General features: G+C 55.2%; 1 protein-coding gene across 1 annotated transcript in view; it reads right to left on the bottom strand.

Annotated features, from left to right (window-relative positions):
- Nucleotides 1-5597: 5597 nt before the first annotated feature.
- The window catches only part of LOC119974563 (derlin-2-like), a 78169-nt gene continuing 60571 nt past the window's right edge, over nucleotides 5598-23195 (bottom strand). The window contains exon 7 of the mRNA XM_038813556.1: nucleotides 5598-5694. Coding sequence (XP_038669484.1) covers nucleotides 5659-5694 — 36 coding nt within the window. The 3' untranslated portion in view covers nucleotides 5598-5658. The remainder of the gene's footprint in view (nucleotides 5695-23195) is intronic.

Raw genomic sequence — 23195 nt, forward strand, 5'->3', positions numbered from 1 at the left:
CTGGGTTTTGTTGCAGCTTCTTTACTGACCTCTAACTTCCTAATCTGGTTCCCATCCCCCTGCCATATTAGTTTAAAACCTCCCCAACAGTGTTAGCAAAAGCACCCCCTAGGACATTGGTTCCAGTCCTGCCCAGGTGTAGAACATCCGGTTTGTAATGGTCCTACCGCCCCCAGAACCGGTTCCAATTTCCCAAAAATCTGAACCCCTCCCTCCTAATTGAGTTCTTTGAGAAGGTGACCAAACAGATGGATGAGGGTAAAGCAGTTGATGTGGTGTATATGGATTTCAGTAAAGCATTTGATAAGGTTCCCCACGGTAGGCTATTGCAGAAAATGCATGGGATTCAGGGTGATTTAGCACTTTGGATCAGAAATTGGCTAGCTGGAAGAAGACAAAGGGTGGTGGTTGAAGGGAAATGTTCAGACTGGAGTCCAGTTACTAGTGGTGTACCACAAGGATCTGTTTTGGGGCCACTGCTGTTTGTCACTTTTATAAATGACCTGGAGGAGGGCATAGAAGGATGGGTGAGTAAATGTGCAGATGACACTAAAGTCGGTGGAATTGTGGACAGTGCAGAAGGATGTTACAAGTTACAGAGGGACATAGATAAGCTGCAGAGCTGGGCTGAGAGGTGGCAAATGGAGTTTAATGCAGAAAAGTGTGAGGTGATTCATTTTGGCAGGAATAACAGGAAGACAGAGTACTGGGCTAATGGTAAGATTCTTGGTAGTGTGGATGAGCAGAGATCTCGGTGTCCATGTACATAGATCCCTGAAAGTTGCCACCCAGGGTGAGAGGGTTGTTAAGAAGGCGTACGGTGTGTTACTTTTATTGGTAGAGGAATTGAGTTTCGGAGCCATGAGGTCATGTTGCAATTGTACAAAACTCTGGTGCGGCCGCATTTGGAGTATTGCGTGCAGTTCTGGTCGCCGCATTATAGGAAGTACGTGGAAGCATTGAAAAGGGTGCAGAGGAGATTTACCAGGATGTTGCCTGGTATGGAGGGAAGATCTTATGAGGAAAGACTGAGGGACTTAAGGCTGTTTTCATTCGAGAGAAGAAGGTTAAGAGGTGACTTAATTGAGGCATACAAGATGATCAGAGGATTAGATAGGGTGGACAGTGACAGCCTTTTTCCTCGGATGGTGATGTCTAGCACGAGGGGACATAGCTTTAAATTGAGGGGAGATATAAGACAGATGTCAGAGGTAGGTTCTTTACTCAGATAGTAAGGGCGTGGAATGCCCTACCTGCAACAGTAGTGGACTCGCCAACACGAAGGGCATTCAAATGGTCATTGGATAGACATATGGATGATAAGGGAATAGTGTAGATGGGGTTTAAAGTAGTTTCACAGGTCGGTGCAACATCGAGGGCCCAAGGGCCTCTACTGCGCTGTAATGTTCTATGTTCAAAGATGGCTACTCACCTCATCGGCTCCCCACAGAAGCCCTTCCGCCAGGTTCACATTTTTCAAAAGGAGTACTAATTGGTACCAGCGTGAACACTTGCTGGGGAGGCTACTGAATGACAGGAGGCCATGGGTAGGAGGTGGCTCTCGCCAATTGTAAGGAAATAGGGCTTAAGTGGTGATAATTTGATTTCTCACAATGCCACGGTGAGATCCCGATTTCGCCGACAGGATCGAACATGGGTCCTCAGCGCCGTGAGTAGTGCTAATAGACCTCGTCTATTTGGCCCTTGGAAAGAGCACCCCACACCTCCACCCTATCCCCATAAACCCACACTTCCACCCAACCTTTAGGGACACGAAGGGCAATTTATCATGGCCAATCCACCTAACCTGTCCTTTGGACTATGGGAAGAAACCGGAGCACCCAGAGGAAAACCACGCAGACACGGGGAGAAGGTGCAGACTCGGCACTGATGCCAGCTGGGAATTGAACCTGGGACCCTGGAGCTCTGAAGCAACAGTGCTAACCACTGTACTACCATGCGCCCATGGTCCTGTCAGAATTTTAGAGGTTTCTATTCGGTCCCCCCTCATTCTTCTGAACTCCAGCTAATATAGAACATACAGTGCAGGAGGCCATTTGGCTCATGAGTCTGCACCGACCCTCTTCAGCCCTCACTTCCACCCTATCCCCGTAACCAAATAACTCCGCCTAACCTTTTTGGTCACTAATGGCAATTTATCATGGCAAATCCACCTAACCTGCACATATTTGGACTGTGGGAGGAAACCGGAGCACCCAGAGGGAACCCACCCAGACAAGGGGAGAACGTGCAGACTCTGCACAGACAGTGACCCAGCGGGGAATCGAACCTGGGATCCTGGTGCTGTGAAGACACAGTGCTTTGCACTTGTGCTACCATGCTGCCCTAACATAATCCAAACCGATTCCTCATATGTCAGTCCCACCATCAGGTAAACCTTCTTTACACTCCCACCATAGCAAGAACATTCTTCCTCAGATAAGGAGGCCAAATTGCACACAATCTTCGAGATGTGGCCTCACCAAGACATCCCTGCTCCTGTACTCGAATCCTTTCGCTATAAAGGCCAACAAACCATTTCCCTTCTTTACCATCTGCTGCACCTACGGCGACATGCTTACCTTCAGCGACTGGTCAAGTCAATTTATGCCCATTTAGATAATAATCTGCATTCCTGTTTTTGCCAACAAATTGGATCTCACATTTATCCACATTATACTGCATCTGCCATCCATTTTCCCACTCTCAACTTGTCCAAATAATACTGAAGCATCTCTGCATCCACCTCACTGCTCACCCTCTCCCCACTGCAACTTTATGCCATCTGTAAATTTGGAGATACCTTGTCTACTCTGTTGTGTACAGATAAGATCCCACTGCATTATTCCAAATAAGAGTCAGTTATGCCTGTTGTCTGGACCAATATTTATCCCTTAATCAACATAATTAAAAAAGATTATCTGGTCATTATCACATTGCTGTTTGTGTGAGCTTGCACTTCAAAAGTACTGCATTGGCTGGAAAACACTGACCCTTAGGTAAAAGGTGCTATTTAAATGCAAATCACTCCAACAGTTGGTCACAACTGTTATTCCTCCACTCAACTGGTCTCTGAAGTCTCTCTTTCCTTCAGGGAGATACTGATGCAGTGATTGTTATATCTCAGTCCTTCTACCTCTTAACTGGTGTCTTTCAATCCCTCTCCATCAGACTGGGGTCTCTCAGTCCCTCTCTTTCAGGATGTATTTACTCTAGCCAGCAGTACTAAGGATGGAAAGTGTATAAAGAGGAACCTTGAGGGGAGAAAATAAATATTTTAACTAAAAATGATTTTTCTATCAGAAGGTTTGATGTGGCTAGAGAAAATCTAAATAGATAAAAAAGAAACTCCCGAACACTGTCAAATGATACTTAAAGATTTAAACAAGAAACCATCAGAGTGTAGCTCTCTTTAAAATGAAAAACAGACAAGTTAATCTAAATAGAGATTACACTCAACAATTTAACAATTACCAAACCATTACAATTTATGAGAATCAATTTTTATGATTAAAAACATCCAAAGTACTTCAGATTTGGCACAAGTGTGAATTGATTAAATGTTTTAACCTGTCTGGTACAGGCCCATTGGTACCAGCTACAGGCCTCTGGGGTACAGAACCTCAGACAGGTATAAAAGATCCCACAAGCAACAGTGCGGTTTTTCCAGTGTCCAGTGATGAAAGGCCGTTCACCTGCAATGTTAACTCTGTTTCTCTCTCCAGAGGCATTGCCTGACCTGTTCAATATTTCCAGCATTTGCAGTTTTTTGCTTTTGTATGAGAACAGAGTTTGACAGCCCATCAATCTCCCTGTGCTATTGCAAAGTGCCTCCGACGTCACCGCCCCTTTTGTTCCTCTGCTGTTAGTTCTCTTGTTCTCACATAATTGCCTCAGAAGTGATCTTGAACCTTGGAATCTAAAACTCTGCTTTGTAACCAAGTGCTGGGAACTCCAACCTGGGATTAGCTTCCCTCAGTGAGGACATCAGCTCACCTAAGATCGGTGTGGGAAATTTGAAACACGAGTTGTGTCCCTCACCTTTTTTTACTGGAGGTAGTCGAACTGTGGCTGTTTTAACACAGACCAGGCATTTTTATTATTCTAGTTTAGAGTCGGGTTGTTTTGGACACCCCTTTATAGCTGGGTGTTGATAATTTGTGAAAGAATTTAATGGCTGATCAGTTTAGGAGCTGTTTTAGCACACTGGGCCAAATAGCTGGCTTGTAATGCAGAACAATGCCAGCAGCGACGGTTCATTTCCCGTACCAGCCTCCCCGAACAGGCGCCGGAATGTGGTGACTAGGGGCTTTTCACAGTAACTTCACTGAAGCCAATTCATGACAATAAGTGATTATTATTATTCACAGAAACACCATCTTACCCTCCTATTTCATATGAGGCATCTGAAATACACATATATCGGCTCTCTATGAACATTTATATTAGCAAGTACACAAATATAGCCTTCCCATGTCTCAGAGCAGCAGCTTACATGGCATTGTACTGTGTTAAGAATATAAACCTTGCAGCTAACAGATCACAAACAAATGCATTCTACCTTGATCTGGCCACGGGTATATGAACCTAGATGCTATGCTGTCTGAAACTGGAAAGTGGGGCAGCATGGTAGCACAGTTGCTTCACACCTCCAGGGTCCCAGTTTCGAATCCCGGCTTGGGTCACTGTCTGTGCGGGACTGAATGTTCTCCCCGTGTCTGTGTAGATTTCCTCCCACAGTCCAAAGATGTGCATGTTAGGTGGATTGGCTATGCTAACTTACCCTTAGGTTAGGTGAGATTACTGGGTTACAGGGATAGGGTGGAGGTATAAGGTCAAGTGAGGTGCTCTTTCCAAGAGCCGGTGCAGACTCGATGGGCCAAACGGCCTCCTTCTGCACTGTAAATTCCATGATTCTATGAAGATGGCCTCAGATTATTGGTGGGGTGCTGCAGTATGTTTGGCCAAGTTACCCTTGCATGAAACAGAGAAAAAGCAAAGGGTTATTTTGTTTAACCAATACTGACATCGACAGGGTTTCGCTATGTATGTGTGCAACTGACAAAATATAATGATCGAAAGATCGCTGAGGTCGTCTGTGCGTAGGTAACACATTCCTGCATTTACTCTGCAGAGTACAAATGGTGTTTTGTGCAGGAATTTGATGTCTCAGATCAAAAGGAAGTTGATGGGTCAAGGTCATTGTAAAATAATTCTTTCAGCAGTCCACAACTGTTTATAAAAACCATCAGTTAGATAAAAAAAAATGTGGCTACAAATTCAACAAAGATGAATGTAGCCTCAGCGATTTGATCTTCTAAGAGACAATTAATGTGAACACTCAGATATCCAGTTCGACAAATCTCATTGAAAAATCAGTGATTCCAGACACTCTCGCGGCACGTTTGGCCAATCGATTCACCCTCAAGAGTCAACGGGGTATGCATCATACAGGAAGTGCTTTCTGGCAATCTGCTGGATGGTATTCATCGAGCTGAACTATGGTGATGGGGAGCAGAAGAGAGGAAAAAGACAACAAATACATCCTTTGTAGCCCTGCAGTGAGTAAGTTGTTCGCGATTGGTTTGTGATTAGCCCCCAAGCCGTCCCACGCCCCAGTTGAAACCCCCAGGTCGGTCCTCAGGCAGTGGGTTGTAGTTAGGATCTTCTTCGGGAATGTCGAAAATAGCTTTCCTGCCGGGGAAGAGCAGAACCCATTCTTGGGATAAGTAACAGAAACAAACATCATTGCCCAGAGCCAACTGTAAACCCACACAGCCACAGAAATGAGGATTGGTGGGAACAGCCAGGCCAGGAATAAAAATCACACAATCAACACAATAGCATGCAAGTGAAAGAAAGGACTCAGTCTGCCTTACTCCTGGCATAAATTCAGCAGCGAAAATCAGGATTTTCAACACATTCCACAGGTGAATAATGGTGGTCCTTCAGGATGCTATAACAAGGCAATGCTGAGAGCTTGGCTCCTAACTGGCAGCATGCTGGGAACTAGACGGGGAGCGGCAGTTGGAGAATAGCTTGTGTTTAAGACTCAACAATCCCTGCTAACAGGTCTTGGGCTGCAGCTGGCACAATGTCACCATTTTATAGATTCATAGAATTTACAGTGCAGAAGGAGGCCATTCGGCCCATCGGGTCTGCACCGACTCTTGGAAAGAGCACCCTACCTAAGGTCAATACCTCCACCCTATCCCCATAACCCCACCCAACACTAAGGGCAATTTTGGACACCGAGGACAATTTAGCGTGGCCAATCCACCTACCCTACACATCTTTGGACTGTGGGAGGAAACCGGAGCACCCGGAGGAAACCCACGCACACACGGGGAGGACGTGCAGACTCCGCACAGACAGTGACCCAAGCCGGAATTGAACCTGGGACCCTGGAGCTGTGAAGCGATTGTGCTATCCACAATGCTACCGTGATGCTCTTTTTTCTGGGAAATTACGAACCTTTGGCAGGCCCTCATTGTCGAGGGAATCTAGAATTCTTGGCTACTGATGCCACTGTGATATGGAAGCTGTGGAATGTGTTGGCACCTCTGTTTGTATCAAACAAACAGGTGGATGGTTGATACGTTAGCTCAGGTAGTTTTGGTTAATTGGAGGGAGAGATGTAGCAAACTCCAGCTTTAACTGTATCTATGGTTGCACACTGTGTATTCCAAGTAATGTGAAGCAGCTGAAGGGTAAAGAAGGGCCCTTACCTCTAAACAACCAGCAAGCAACACCGTCAAAATGATAATCGCAAGAACCTGTCAGGAAATCTAACCTCCTCCCACAACACACGTCAAATCCTCATCACCCTAACCTCTGTGTGTCTCGTCAATACGATGAGATGGAATAGAGAGCAGGGCTGGAGGAGAGAGTGACTGATGAGAGGAGGACCAAGGGGGCGAGCATGCTGCAGTCACATACAGCCAAGCTCATATCAAAACTCCATAACCAAGGATTTGGCTCCTCCCTCTATAACTGGATCCTCAACCTCCTGACGCACAGACCACAATCTGTAAGGATAAATAACACCTCCTCCACATAGGTCCTCAAACCGGGGCCCCACAAGGCTTCGTACTTAGCGCCAACGACACTCCCTATACACACACAACTGTGATGCAAAATTTGGACCAACTCCACCCACAGGTTTGCTGACTGTAGTGGGTTGGAGCTTGAACAACGAAAATGTCAGAGTACAGGAGGGAGATAGAGAACCTAGTGGTGTGGTGTAATGATATCAATCTCTCCCTCAACGTCAGCAAAACTAAGGAGCTGGTCATTGACTTCAGGAAGCAAAGCGTCGTATACACCCCTGTCAGCATCAAGGTGCAGGTGGTTGGCAGCTTCAAATTCCGAGTTGTGCACATCATCAACAATCCGTCCTGGTCCACCCACGTCGAAGCTGCCACCAAGAAAGCACAGCAATGCCTATACTTCCTCATGAAACTAAGGAAATTCAGCATGTACACAGTGACTCTTACCAACTTTTACAGACGCACCATAGAAAGCATCCTATCTGGCTGCATCACAGCTTTGTTTGGCAACTGGTCTGCCCAAGACCATAACAAACTACAGAGAATCGTGAACAAAGTCCAGCCCATCAAGCGAACCTGCCTCCCATCCATTCACTCTGTCTACACCTCCAACTGCAGGCAACATAATCAAAGACCCCTCCCACCTGGGTAATTCTCTCCTCCAACTTGTTCCATCGGCACGAGATACAAAAGTCTGAGAATATGCACAAACAGATTCAAAAACAGCTTCTTCTCCGCTGTTACCAGACTCCTGAATGACCCTCTTTTGGACTGAACTGATTTCTTCACACATCTTCTCTACTAAATAGTACTGTACTACGTATGCTCACCTGGGGCGAAATTCTCCGACCCCCAGCAGGGTCGGAGAATCGCCTGGGGCCGCCTAAAATCCCGCCCCCGCCGTGTCAGAGATTCTCCGCCACCCGGGAAGTTGCGGCGATGGAATCTCGCCACTCCGATCGGAGAGGCCCCTGCGGTGATTCTCCGGCCCAGATGGGCCGAAGTCCTGCTGCTGGGAGGCCTCTCCTGCCGCCGAGGTTTGAACCACCTCTGGAACGGCGGGATCAGCGGCACGAGCAGGCCCCCGGGGTCCTGGGGGGGCGATCGAACCCCGGGGGGTGCCCTACGGTGGCCTGGCCCGCGATCGGGACCCCTGCTCAGACTCCGGGCCAGTGCCCTGGGTGCACTATTTTCCTCCGCGGCCGCCACGGCCTCCGCAATGGCAGAAGCGGAAGAGAACCCCACATCGCGCATGCGCCGGCAGTGACATCAGCGGCCAGCTGCCGCTGACGTCACTGCCACGCATGGGCGGACCGGCAAAAGCCTTTCGGCCAGCCCCGCTGCCGGGGGCGCCGGTTTTTAGCGCCGGTCTTCTGGTGCCAACCTTTGGGGAGGCCCGACCCCTGAGTGGTTGGCGCCACTCCCCTACTCTGGGACCCTCCGTCACGCCGGGTAGGGGAGAATTCTGTCCCTGATGTCTGTGACTATGTATTTACATTGTGTATTTATCATATGTCCTATGGTTTTTCATGAATGGAACGACCTGTCTGGAGTATTGTTTGCAGAACAATACTTTTCACGGTACCTCGGTACACATGACAATAAATCAAATTCAATTCGCTATTAACTTGGATCAGGATAGTCTTGGGTCTAGATTTTCAACTGGACTATATCTGAAGAGTAGGGAGCTGGTCACTGACAGTGTACCTGTGAGGGAGATTAGAGATAGAACAAAGAATAAAGAACAATACAGCACAAGAACAGGACCTTCGGCCCTCCATGCCTGCGTCAAACATGGCACCTGCCTAAACTAAAACTGTCTGCACTTACGCAGTACGTATCCTCCCATTCCCACCCTATTCATATATTTGACAAGATGTCCCTTTAATGTCGCTATCGCACCTGCTCCCACCACCTCACAAAGCAGTGCGTTCCATATATTTACCACCCTTTGTGTAAAATACTTGTGTCGCACATCTAAACTTTTCCCCATGCACTTTAAACTTATGTCCCCCAGTATACGACCCTCCTACCCGAGGAAAGAGCATCTGAATATCCACTCTGTCCATGCCACAAATTATCATGTAGACCTCTATCAGGTCAACTTTCAACCTCCGTCGTTCCAGTGAAAACAGACCAAGTTTATCTAACCTCTCCTCATAGCTAATGCCCTTCATTCCAGGCAATATCCGAGTAAACCACTTCTGTACTCTCTCCTAAGCATCCACATCCTTCTGGTAGTGTGGAGACCAGAATATTACACATTATTCCAAATGTGGGCGAATGAAGGTCCAATACAGCTGCAACACGACTTGGCAATTTTTATGTTCAATGTCCGACCGATGAAGGCAAGGATGCTGCATGACTTCTTGAGCACCTTGTCCAAATGTGTTGTCACTTTCAGTGATCGGTGGACATGCATGTCCAGATCACACAGAGCAGGTCCAGGCGGGAGCAGGTCCACACCCAGCTGCTCCACACCCAGCTGCTCCACGCTGAGCGGGTCTACAATCAGCTGGGGCGCGCGGAGCTGGGGCGCGCGGAGCTGGGGCGCGCGGAGCTGGGGCGCGCGGAGCTGGGGCGCGCGGAGCTGGGGCGCGCGGAGCTGGGGCGCGCGGAGCTGGGGCGCGCGGAGCTGGGGCGCCCGGAGCTGGGCCGCCCGGAGCTGTGTGACTGTGAGCTGGCCCCCACCCAGCTGCTCCACACCCAGCTGCTCCACGCTGAGCGGGTCTACAATCAGCTGGGGCGCGCGGAGCTGGGGCGCCCGGAGCTGGGGCGCGCGGAGCTGGGGCGCGCGGAGCTGGGGCGCGCGGAGCTGGGGCGCCCGGAGCTGGGGCGCCCGGAGCTGGGGCGCCCGGAGCTGGGGCGCCCGGAGCTGTGTGACTGTGAGCTGGCCCCCACCCAGCTGCTCCACACCCAGCTGCTCCACGCTGAGCGGGTCTACAATCAGCTGGGGCGCCCGGAGCTGGGGCGCCCGGAGCTGGGCCGCCCGGAGCTGGGCCGCCCGGAGCTGTGTGACTGTGAGCTGGCCCCCACCCAGCTGGCCCCCACCCAGCTGGCCCCCACCCAGCTGGCCTCCACGCTGAGCGGGTCTACAATCAGCTGGGTCGCGCGGAGCTGGGTCGCGCGGAGCTGGGTCGCGCGGAGCTGGGTCGCGCGGAGCTGGGTCGCGCGGAGCTGGGTCGCGCGGAGCTGGGTCGCGCGGAGCTGGGTCGCGCGGAGCTGGGTCGCGCGGAGCTGGGTCGCGCGGAGCTGGGTCGCGCGGAGCTGGGTCGCGCGGAGCTGGGTCGCGCGGAGCTGGGTCGCGCGGAGCTGGGTCGCGCGGAGCTGGGTCGCGCGGAGCTGGGTCGCGCGGAGCTGGGTCGCGCGGAGCTGGGTCGCGCGGAGCTGGGTCGCGCGGAGCTGGGTCGCGCGGAGCTGGGTCGCGCGGAGCTGGGTCGCGCGGAGCTGGGTCGCGCGGAGCTGGGTCGCGCGGAGCTGGGTCGCGCGGAGCTGGGTCGCGCGGAGCTGGGTCGCGCGGAGCTGGGTCGCGCGGAGCTGGGTCGCGCGGAGCTGGGTCGCGCGGAGCTGGGTCGCGCGGAGCTGGGTCGCGCGGAGCTGGGTCGCGCGGAGCTGGGTCGCGCGGAGCTGGGTCGCGCGGAGCTGGGTCGCGCGGAGCTGGGTCGCGCGGAGCTGGGTCGCGCGGAGCTGGGTCGCGCGGAGCTGGGTCGCGCGGAGCTGGGTCGCGCGGAGCTGGGTCGCGCGGAGCTGGGTCGCGCGGAGCTGGGTCGCGCGGAGCTGGGTCGCGCGGAGCTGGGTCGCGCGGAGCTGGGTCGCGCGGAGCTGGGTCGCGCGGAGCTGGGTCGCGCGGAGCTGGGTCGCGCGGAGCTGGGTCGCGCGGAGCTGGGTCGCGCGGAGCTGGGTCGCGCGGAGCTGGGTCGCGCGGAGCTGGGTCGCGCGGAGCTGGGTCGCGCGGAGCTGGGTCGCGCGGAGCTGGGTCGCGCGGAGCTGGGTCGCGCGGAGCTGGGTCGCGCGGAGCTGGGTCGCGCGGAGCTGGGTCGCGCGGAGCTGGGTCGCGCGGAGCTGGGTCGCGCGGAGCTGGGTCGCGCGGAGCTGGGTCGCGCGGAGCTGGGTCGCGCGGAGCTGGGTCGCGCGGAGCTGGGTCGCGCGGAGCTGGGTCGCGCGGAGCTGGGTCGCGCGGAGCTGGGTCGCGCGGAGCTGGGTCGCGCGGAGCTGGGTCGCGCGGAGCTGGGTCGCGCGGAGCTGGGTCGCGCGGAGCTGGGTCGCGCGGAGCTGGGTCGCGCGGAGCTGGGTCGCGCAGAGCTGGGTCGCGCAGAGCTGGGTCGCGCAGAGCTGGGTCGCGCAGAGCTGGGTCGCGCAGAGCTGGGTCGCGCAGAGCTGGGTCGCGCAGAGCTGGGTCGCGCAGAGCTGGTCCACACTGAGCTGGTCCGTAATGAGCTGGTCCACACTGAGCTGGTCCACACTGAGCTGGTCCACACTGAGCTGGTCCACAATGAGCTGGTCCACAATGAGCTGGTCCACGCTGAGCTGGTCCACAATGAGCTGGTCCACAATGAGCTGGTCCACACTGAGCTGGTCCGTAATGAGCTGGTCCACACTGAGCTGGTCCACACTGAGCTGGTCCACAATGAGCTGGTCCACAATGAGCTGGTCCACAATGAGCTGGTCCACAATGAGCTGGTCCACAATGAGCTGGTCCACAATGAGCTGGTCCACACTGAGCTGGTCCACACTGAGCTGGTCCACACTGAGCTGGTCCACAATGAGCTGGGTCCACAATGAGCTGGTCCACAATGAGCTGGTCCACACTGAGCTGGTCCACACTGAGCTGGTCCACACTGAGCTGGTCCACACTGAGCTGGTCCACAATGAGCTGGGTCCACACTGAGCTGGTCCACAATGAGCTGGTCCACACTGAGCTGGTCCACGCTGAGCTGGTCCACAATGAGCTGGTCCACACTGAGCTGGTCCAGGCTGAGCTGGTCCAGGCTGAGCTGGTCCAGGCTGAGCTGGTCCACAATGAGCTGGTCCACACTGAGCTGGTCCGTAATGAGCTGGTCCACACTGAGCTGGTCCACGCTGAGCTGGTCCACAATGAGCTGGTCCACACTGAGCTGGTCCGTAATGAGCTGGTCCAGGCTGAGCTGGTCCACGCTGAGCTGGTCCACAATGAGCTGGTCCACACTGAGCTGGTCCACGCTGAGCTGGTCCAGGCTGAGCTGGTCCACGCTGAGCTGGTCCACAATGAGCTGGTCCACACTGAGCTGGTCCACACTGAGCTGGTCCACACTGAGCTGGTCCACACTGAGCTGGTCCAGGCTGAGCTGGTCCAGGCTGAGCTGGTCCACAATGAGCTGGTCCACACTGAGCTGGTCCGTAATGAGCTGGTCCACACTGAGCTGGTCCACGCTGAGCTGGTCCACGCTGAGCTGGGTCACGCCGAGCTGGGTCCACACTGAGCTGGTCCACAATGAGCTGGTCCAGGCTGAGCTGGTCCACGCTGAGCTGGTCCACAATGAGCTGGTCCACAATGAGCTGGGTCCACGCTGAGCTGGTCCACACTGAGCTGGTCCACACTGAGCTGGTCCAGGCTGAGTTGGGTCACGCCGAGCTGGTCCAGGCTGAGTTGGGTCCACACTGAGCTGGTCCACACTGAGCTGGTCCACACTGAGCTGGTCCACACTGAGCTGGTCCACACTGAGCTGGTCCACACTGAGCTGGTCCACACTGAGCTGGTCCACACTGAGCTGGTCCACACTGAGCTGGTCCACACTGAGCTGGTCCACACTGAGCTGGTCCACACTGAGCTGGTCCACACTGAGCTGGGTCCACACTGAGCTGGTCCACACTGAGCTGGGTCCACACTGAGCTGGTCCACACTGAGCTGGGTCCACACTGAGCTGGTCCACACTGAGCTGGGTCCACACTGAGCTGGTCCACGCTGAGCTGGTCCACGCTGAGCTGGTACAGGCTGAGCTGGTCCACGCTGAGCTGGTCCACAATGAGCTGGTCCACAATGAGCTGGGTCCACACTGAGCTGGTCCACAATGAGCTGGTCCACACTAAGTTGGGCCACAATAAGTTGGGCCACACTAGGGTGGGCCACACTAGGGTGGGCCACACCAAGCAGGGTCACACTGAGCTGGGTCACATTGAGCTGGGTAGCGCTGAGCTGGTCCACGCTGAGCTGCAGTCAGTGAGCTGATCCACAATAAGCTGGTTCACACTTGATTCAGGCCGAGCTGGGTCACACTGAGCTGGTCCGTACCGAGCTGAGTCACACGGCACTGGTCCACAATGCACTGGTCCACACTGAGCTGGTCCACACTGAGCGGACCACAGTCAGATGGTCCACAATGCAGCTGGGCCGCCCGGAGCTGGGCCGCCCGGAGCTGGGCCGCCCGGAGCTGGGCCGCCCGGAGCTGGGCCGCCCGGAGCTGGGCCGCCCGGAGCTGGGCCGCCCGGAGCTGGGCCGCCCGGAGCTGGGCCGCCCGGAGCTGTGTGACTGTGAGCTGGCCCCCACCCAGCTGGCCCCCACCCAGCTGGCCCCCACCCAGCTGGCCCCCACCCAGCCGGCCCCCACCCAGCCGGCCCCCACCCAGCCGGCCCCCACCCAGCCGGCCCCCACCCAGCCGGCCCCCACCCAGCCGGCCCCCACCCAGCCGGCCCCCACCCAGCCGGCCCCCACCCAGCCGGCCCCCACCCAGCCGGCCCCCACCCAGCCGGCCCCCACCCAGCCGGTCCCCACCCAGCCGGTCCCCACCCAGCCGGTCCCCACCCAGCTGGTCCACACCCAGCTGGTCCCCACCCAGCTGGTCCCCACCCAGCTGGTCCCCACCCAGCTGGTCCCCACCCAGCTGGTCCCCACCCAGCTGGTCCCCACCCAGCTGGTCCCCACCCAGCTGGTCCCCACCCAGCTGGTCCACACCCAGCTGGTCCACACCCAGCTGGTCCACACCCAGCTGGTCCACACCCAGCTGGTCCACACTCAGCTGGTCCACACTCAGCTGGTCCACACTCAGCTGGTCCACACTCAGCTGGTCCACACTCAGCTGGTCCACACTCAGCTGGTCCACACTCAGCTGGTCCACACTCAGCTGGTCCACACTCAGCTGGTCCACACTCAGCTGGTCCACACTCAGCTGGTCCACACTCAGCTGGTCCACACTCAGCTGGTCCACACTCAGCTGGTCCACACTCAGCTGGTCCACACTCAGCTGCAGTCGGTCAGCTGATCCACACTAAGCTGGGTCACACTGAGCTGGGTCCACACTGAGCTGGGTCCACGCTGAGCTGGTCCACGCCGAGCTGGTCGACGTTGAGCTGGTCCACGCTGAGCTGGTCCAGGCTGAGCTGGTACAGGCTGAGCTGGTCGACGCTGAGCTGGTACAGGCTGAGCTGGTCGACGCTGAGCTGGTCCAGGCTGAGCCGGTACAGGCCGAGCCGGTACAGGCCGAGCCGGTACAGGCCGAGCCGGTACAGGCCGAGCCGGTACAGGCCGAGCCGGGTCACGCTGAACTGGTGCACGCCGAGCTTGTCCACTCCGAGCTGGTCCACGCCGAGCTGGTCCACGCCGAGCTGGTCCACGCCGAGCTGGTCCGCAGCGAGCTGGTCCGCAGCGAGCTGGTCCGCAGCGAGCTGGTCCGCAGCGAGCTGGTCCGCAGCGAGCTGGTCCGCAGCGAGCTGGTCCGCAGCGAGCTGGTCCGCAGCGAGCTGGTCCGCAGCGAGCTGGTCCGCAGCGAGCTGGTCCGCAGCGAGCTGGTCCGCAGCGAGCTGGTCCGCAGCGAGCTGGTCCGCAGCGAGCTGGTCCGCAGCGAGCTGGTCCGCAGCGAGCTGGTCCGCAGCGAGGTGGTAAACACTGAGCTGGCAAACACTGAGCTGGGTCACACTGAGCTGGCAAACACTGAGCTGGTAAACACTGAGCTGGCAAACACTGAGCTGGCAAACACTGAGCTGGCAAACACTGAGCTGGTAAACACTGAGCTGGCAAACACTGAGCTGGCAAACACTGAGCTGGCAAACACTGAGCTGGTAAACACTGAGCTGGCAAACACTGAGCTGGCAAACACTGAGCTGGCAAACACTGAGCTGGCAAACACTGAGCTGGCAAACACTGAGCTGGCAAACACTGAGCTGGGTCACACTGAGCTGGCAAACACTGAGCTGGCAAACACTGAGCTGGGTCACACTGAGCTGGGTCACACTGAGCTGGCAAACACTGAGCTGGCAAACACTGAGCTGGCAAACACTGAGCTGGCAAACACTGAGCTGGCAAACACTGAGCTGGCAAACACTGAGCTGGCAAACACTGAGCTGGCAAACACTGAGCTGGCAAACACTGAGCTGGCAAACACTGAGCTGGCAAACACTGAGCTGGGTCACACTGAGCTGGCAAACACTGAGCTGGTAAACACTGAGCTGGCAAACACTGAGCTGGCAAACACTGAGCTGGCAAACACTGAGCTGGCAAACACTGAGCTGGCAAACACTGAGCTGGCAAACACTGAGCTGGCAAACACTGAGCTGGGTCACACTGAGCTGGGTCACACTGAGCTGGGTCACACTGAGCTGGGTCACACTGAGCTGGGTCACACTGAGCTGGCAAACACTGAGCTGGCAAACACTGAGCTGGGTCACACTGAGCTGGCAAACACTGAGCTGGGTCACACTGAGCTGGGTCACACTGAGCTGGGTCACACTGAGCTGGCAAACACTGAGCTGGCAACACTGAGCTGGCAAACACTGAGCTGGCAAACACTGAGCTGGCAAACACTGAGCTGGCAAACACTGAGCTGGCAAACACTGAGCTGGCAAACACTGAGCTGGCAAACACTGAGCTGGCAAACACTGAGCTGGCAAACACTGAGCTGGGTCACACTGAGCTGGCAAACACTGAGCTGGCAAACACTGAGCTGGCAAACACTGAGCTGGCAAACACTGAGCTGGGTCACACTGAGCTGGCAAACACTGAGCTGGCAAACACTGAGCTGGCAAACACTGAGCTGGGTCACACTGAGCTGGGTCACACTGAGCTGGCAAACACTGAGCTGGGTCACACTGAGCTGGCAAACACTGAGCTGGCAAACACTGAGCTGGGTCACACTGAGCTGGGTCACACTGAGCTGGCAAACACTGAGCTGGCAAACACTGAGCTGGCAAACACTGAGCTGGCAAACACTGAGCTGGCAAACACTGAGCTGGGACACACTGAGCTGGCAAACACTGAGCTGGCAAACACTGAGCTGGCAAACACTGAGCTGGCAAACACTGAGCTGGCAAACACTGAGCTGGCAAACACTGAGCTGGGTCACACTGAGCTGGCAAACACTGAGCTGGCAAACACTGAGCTGGCAAACACTGAGCTGGCAAACACTGAGCTGGCAAACACTGAGCTGGCAAACACTGAGCTGGCAAACACTGAGCTGGCAAACACTGAGCTGGCAAACACTGAGCTGGCAAACACTGAGCTGGCAAACACTGAGCTGGCAAACACTGAGCTGGCAAACACTGAGCTGGCAAACACTGAGCTGGCAAACACTGAGCTGGCAAACACTGAGCTGGCAAACACTGAGCTGGCAAACACTGAGCTGGCAAACACTGAGCTGGCAAACACTGAGCTGGCAAACACTGAGCTGGCAAACACTGAGCTGGCAAACACTGAGCTGGGTCACACTGAGCTGGCAAACACTGAGCTGGGTCACACTGAGCTGGCAAACACTGAGCTGGCAAACACTGAGCTGGCAAACACTGAGCTGGGTCACACTGAGCTGGCAAACACTGAGCTGGCAAACACTGAGCTGGCAAACACTGAGCTGGGTCACACTGAGCTGGCAAACACTGAGCTGGCAAACACTGAGCTGGCAAACACTGAGCTGGCAAACACTGAGCTGGCAAACACTGAGCTGGGTCACACTGAGCTGGCAAACACTGAGCTGGCAAACACTGAGCTGGGTCACACTGAGCTGGCAAACACTGAGCTGGGTCACACTGAGCTGGCAAACACTGAGCTGGCAAACACTGAGCTGGCAAACACTGAGCTGGGTCACACTGAGCTGGCAAACACTGAGCTGGCAAACACTGAGCTGGCAAACACTGAGCTGGCAAACACTGAGCTGGGTCACACTGAGCTGGCAAACACTGAGCTGGGTCACACTGAGCTGGCAAACACTGAGCTGGCAAACACTGAGCTGGCAAACACTGAGCTGGCAAACACTGAGCTGGCAAACACTGAGCTGGCAAACACTGAGCTGGCAAACACTGAGCTGGCAAACACTGAGCTGGCAAACACTGAGCTGGCAAACACTGAGCTGGCAAACACTGAGCTGGCAAACACTGAGCTGGCAAACACTGAGCTGGCAAACACTGAGCTGGCAAACACTGAGCTGGGTCACACTGAGCTGGCAAACACTGAGCTGGCAAACACTGAGCTGGGTCACACTGAGCTGGCAAACACTGAGCTGGTAAACACTGAGCTGGCAAACACTGAGCTGGCAAACACTGAGCTGGCAAACACTGAGCTGGGTCACACTGAGCTGGCAAACACTGAGCTGGCAAACACTGAGCTGGCAAACACTGAGCTGGCAAACACTGAGCTGGCAAACACTGAGCTGGCAAACACTGAGCTGGCAAACACTGAGCTGGCAAACACTGAGCTGGTAAACACTGAGCTGGCAAACACTGAGCTGGCAAACACTGAGCTGGCAAACACTGAGCTGGGTCACACTGAGCTGGGTCACACTGAGCTGGGTCACACTGAGCTGGCAAACACTGAGCTGGGTCACACTGAGCTGGCAAACACTGAGCTGGCAAACACTGAGCTGGGTCACACTGAGCTGGCAAACACTGAGCTGGGTCACACTGAGCTGGCAAACACTGAGCTGGCAAACACTGAGCTGGCAAACACTGAGCTGGCAAACACTGAGCTGGCAAACACTGAGCTGGCAAACACTGAGCTGGCAAACACTGAGCTGGCAAACACTGAGCTGGCAAACACTGAGCTGGCAAACACTGAGCTGGGTCACACTGAGCTGGCAGACACTGAGCTGGCAAACACTGAGCTGGCAAACACTGAGCTGGGTCACACTGAGCTGGCAAACACTGAGCTGGGTCACACTGAGCTGGCAAACACTGAGCTGGCAAACACTGAGCTGGCAAACACTGAGCTGGCAAACACTGAGCTGGCAAACACTGAGCTGGCAAACACTGAGCTGGGTCACACTGAGCTGGCAAACACTGAGCTGGCAAACACTGAGCTGGCAAACACTGAGCTGGGTCACACTGAGCTGGCAAACACTGAGCTGGGTCACACTGAGCTGGGTCACACTGAGCTGGCAAACACTGAGCTGGCAAACACTGAGCTGGCAAACACTGAGCTGGCAGACACTGAGCTGGCAGACACTGAGCTGGCAAACACTGAGCTGGCAAACACTGAGCTGGCAAACACTGAGCTGGCAAACACTGAGCTGGCAAACACTGAGCTGGCAAACACTGAGCTGGGTCACACTGAGCTGGGTCACACTGAGCTGGGTCACACTGAGCTGGCAAACACTGAGCTGGCAAACACTGAGCTGGGTCACACTGAGCTGGCAAACACTGAGCTGGCAGACACTGAGCTGGCAAACACTGAGCTGGCAAACACTGAGCTGGCAAACACTGAGCTGGCAAACACTGAGCTGGGTCACACTGAGCTGGCAAACACTGAGCTGGCAAACACTGAGCTGGCAAACACTGAGCTGGCAAACACTGAGCTGGCAAACACTGAGCTGGGTCACACTGAGCTGGCAAACACTGAGCTGGGTCACACTGAGCTGGCAAACACTGAGCTGGCAAACACTGAGCTGGCAAACACTGAGCTGGGTCACACTGAGCTGGGTCACACTGAGCTGGCAAACACTGAGCTGGCAAACACTGAGCTGGGTCACACTGAGCTGGCAAACACTGAGCTGGGTCACACTGAGCTGGCAAACACTGAGCTGGGTCACACTGAGCTGGCAAACACTGAGCTGGGTCACACTGAGCTGGCAAACACTGAGCTGGCAAACACTGAGCTGGCAAACACTGAGCTGGGTCACACTGAGCTGGCAAACACTGAGCTGGGTCACACTGAGCTGGCAAACACTGAGCTGGCAAACACTGAGCTGGCAAACACTGAGCTGGGTCACACTGAGCTGGCAAACACTGAGCTGGCAAACACTGAGCTGGCAAACACTGAGCTGGCAAACACTGAGCTGGCAAACACTGAGCTGGGTCACACTGAGCTGGCAAACACTGAGCTGGCAAACACTGAGCTGGCAAACACTGAGCTGGCAAACACTGAGCTGGCAAACACTGAGCTGGGTCACACTGAGCTGGCAAACACTGAGCTGGCAAACACTGAGCTGGCAAACACTGAGCTGGGTCACACTGAGCTGGGTCACACTGAGCTGGCAAACACTGAGCTGGGTCACACTGAGCTGGTAAACACTGAGCTGGCAAACACTGAGCTGGCAAACACTGAGCTGGCAAACACTGAGCTGGCAAACACTGAGCTGGCAAACACTGAGCTGGGTCACACTGAGCTGGGTCACACTGAGCTGGCAAACACTGAGCTGGCAAACACTGAGCTGGCAGACACTGAGCTGGCAGACACTGAGCTGGCAAACACTGAGCTGGGTCACACTGAGCTGGCAAACACTGAGCTGGGTCACACTGAGCTGGCAAACACTGAGCTGGCAAACACTGAGCTGGCAAACACTGAGCTGGCAAACACTGAGCTGGGTCACACTGAGCTGGCAAACACTGAGCTGGGTCACACTGAGCTGGCAAACACTGAGCTGGCAAACACTGAGCTGGCAAACACTGAGCTGGCAAACACTGAGCTGGCAAACACTGAGCTGGCAAACACTGAGCTGGGTCACACTGAGCTGGCAAACACTGAGCTGGCAAACACTGAGCTGGGTCACACTGAGCTGGCAAACACTGAGCTGGGTCACACTGAGCTGGCAAACACTGAGCTGGCAAACACTGAGCTGGCAAACACTGAGCTGGCAAACACTGAGCTGGCAAACACTGAGCTGGTAAACACTGAGCTGGGTCACACTGAGCTGGGTCACACTGAGCTGGGTCACACTGAGCTGGCAAACACTGAGCTGGGTCACACTGAGCTGGCAAACACTGAGCTGGCAAACACTGAGCTGGCAAACACTGAGCTGGTAAACACTGAGCTGGCAAACACTGAGCTGGCAAACACTGAGCTGGCAAACACTGAGCTGGCAAACACTGAGCTGGCAAACACTGAGCTGGCAAACACTGAGCTGGCAAACACTGAGCTGGCAAACACTGAGCTGGCAAACACTGAGCTGGGTCACACTGAGCTGGCAAACACTGAGCTGGCAAACACTGAGCTGGGTCACACTGAGCTGGCAAACACTGAGCTGGCAAACACTGAGCTGGCAAACACTGAGCTGGGTCACACTGAGCTGGCAAACACTGAGCTGGCAAACACTGAGCTGGCAAACACTGAGCTGGCAAACACTGAGCTGGGTCACACTGAGCTGGGTCACACTGAGCTGGCAAACACTGAGCTGGCAAACACTGAGCTGGCAAACACTGAGCTGGCAAACACTGAGCTGGCAAACACTGAGCTGGGTCACACTGAGCTGGGTCACACTGAGCTGGCAAACACTGAGCTGGTAAACACTGAGCTGGCAAACACTGAGCTGGCAAACACTGAGCTGGCAAACACTGAGCTGGCAAACACTGAGCTGGCAAACACTGAGCTGGGTCACACTGAGCTGGGTCACACTGAGCTGGCAAACACTGAGCTGGGTCACACTGAGCTGGTAAACACTGAGCTGGCAAACACTGAGCTGGCAAACACTGAGCTGGTAAACACTGAGCTGGCAAACACTGAGCTGGCAAACACTGAGCTGGTAAACACTGAGCTGGCAAACACTGAGCTGGGTCACACTGAGCTGGTAAACACTGAGCTGGCAAACACTGAGCTGGCAAACACTGAGCTGGTAAACACTGAGCTGGCAAACACTGAGCTGGCAAACACTGAGCTGGTAAACACTGAGCTGGCAAACACTGAGCTGGGTCACACTGAGCTGGCAAACACTGAGCTGGGTCACACTGAGCTGGCAAACACTGAGCTGGGTCACACTGAGCTGGCAAACACTGAGCTGGCAAACACTGAGCTGGGTCACACTGAGCTGGCAAACACTGAGCTGGCAAACACTGAGCTGGGTCACACTGAGCTGGCAAACACTGAGCTGGCAAACACTGAGCTGGCAAACACTGAGCTGGGTCACACTGAGCTGGCAAACACTGAGCTGGGTCACACTGAGCTGGGTCACACTGAGCTGGCAAACACTGAGCTGGCAAACACTGAGCTGGCAAACACTGAGCTGGCAAACACTGAGCTGGGTCACACTGAGCTGGCAAACACTGAGCTGGCAAACACTGAGCTGGCAAACACTGAGCTGGCAAACACTGAGCTGGGTCACACTGAGCTGGGTCACACTGAGCTGGCAAACACTGAGCTGGGTCACACTGAGCTGGCAAACACTGAGCTGGCAAACACTGAGCTGGCAAACACTGAGCTGGGTCACACTGAGCTGGCAAACACTGAGCTGGCAAACACTGAGCTGGCAAACACTGAGCTGGCAAACACTGAGCTGGCAAACACTGAGCTGGCAAACACTGAGCTGGGTCACACTGAGCTGGCAAACACTGAGCTGGCAAACACTGAGCTGGGTCACACTGAGCTGGCAAACACTGAGCTGGGTCACACTGAGCTGGGTCACACTGAGCTGGGTCACACTGAGCTGGGTCACACTGAGCTGGGTCACACTGAGCTGGCAAACACTGAGCTGGCAAACACTGAGCTGGCAAACACTGGGCTGGCAAACACTGAGCTGGCAAACACTGAGCTGGCAAACACTGAGCTGGCAAACACTGAGCTGGTAAACACTGAGCTGGCAAACACTGAGCTGGCAAACACTGAGCTGGCAAACACTGAGCTGGCAAACACTGAGCTGGGTCACACTGAGCTGGCAAACACTGAGCTGGCAAACACTGAGCTGGGTCACACTGAGCTGGGTCACACTGAGCTGGCAAACACTGAGCTGGCAAACACTGAGCTGGCAAACACTGAGCTGGCAAACACTGAGCTGGCAAACACTGAGCTGGCAAACACTGAGCTGGGTCACACTGAGCTGGCAAACACTGAGCTGGCAAACACTGAGCTGGCAAACACTGAGCTGGTAAACACTGAGCTGGCAAACACTGAGCTGGCAAACACTGAGCTGGGTCACACTGAGCTGGGTCACACTGAGCTGGCAAACACTGAGCTGGCAAACACTGAGCTGGTAAACACTGAGCTGGCAAACACTGAGCTGGCAAACACTGAGCTGGGTCACACTGAGCTGGGTCACACTGAGCTGGCAAACACTGAGCTGGCAAACACTGAGCTGGCAAACACTGAGCTGGCAAACACTGAGCTGGCAAACACTGAGCTGGGTCACACTGAGCTGGCAAACACTGAGCTGGCAAACACTGGGCTGGCAAACACTGAGCTGGCAAACACTGAGCTGGCAAACACTGAGCTGGGTCACACTGAGCTGGCAAACACTGAGCTGGCAAACACTGAGCTGGGTCACACTGAGCTGGCAGACACTGAGCTGGGTCACACTGAGCTGGCAAACACTGAGCTGGCAAACACTGAGCTGGCAAACACTGAGCTGGCAAACACTGAGCTGGCAAACACTGAGCTGGCAAACACTGAGCTGGCAAACACTGAGCTGGGTCACACTGAGCTGGGTCACACTGAGCTGGCAAACACTGAGCTGGGTCACACTGAGCTGGGTCACACTGAGCTGGCAAACACTGAGCTGGCAAACACTGAGCTGGGTCACACTGAGCTGGCAAACACTGAGCTGGGTCACACTGAGCTGGGTCACACTGAGCTGGGTCACACTGAGCTGGCAAACACTGAGCTGGGTCACACTGAGCTGGCAAACACTGAGCTGGGTCACACTGAGCTGGCAAACACTGAGCTGGCAAACACTGAGCTGGGTCACACTGAGCTGGCAAACACTGAGCTGGCAAACACTGAGCTGGCAAACACTGAGCTGGCAAACACTGAGCTGGCAAACACTGAGCTGG

Source organism: Scyliorhinus canicula, chromosome 12 (assembly GCF_902713615.1).
Source record: "Scyliorhinus canicula chromosome 12, sScyCan1.1, whole genome shotgun sequence".
In the NCBI taxonomy this organism is placed as follows: domain Eukaryota; kingdom Metazoa; phylum Chordata; class Chondrichthyes; order Carcharhiniformes; family Scyliorhinidae; genus Scyliorhinus; species Scyliorhinus canicula.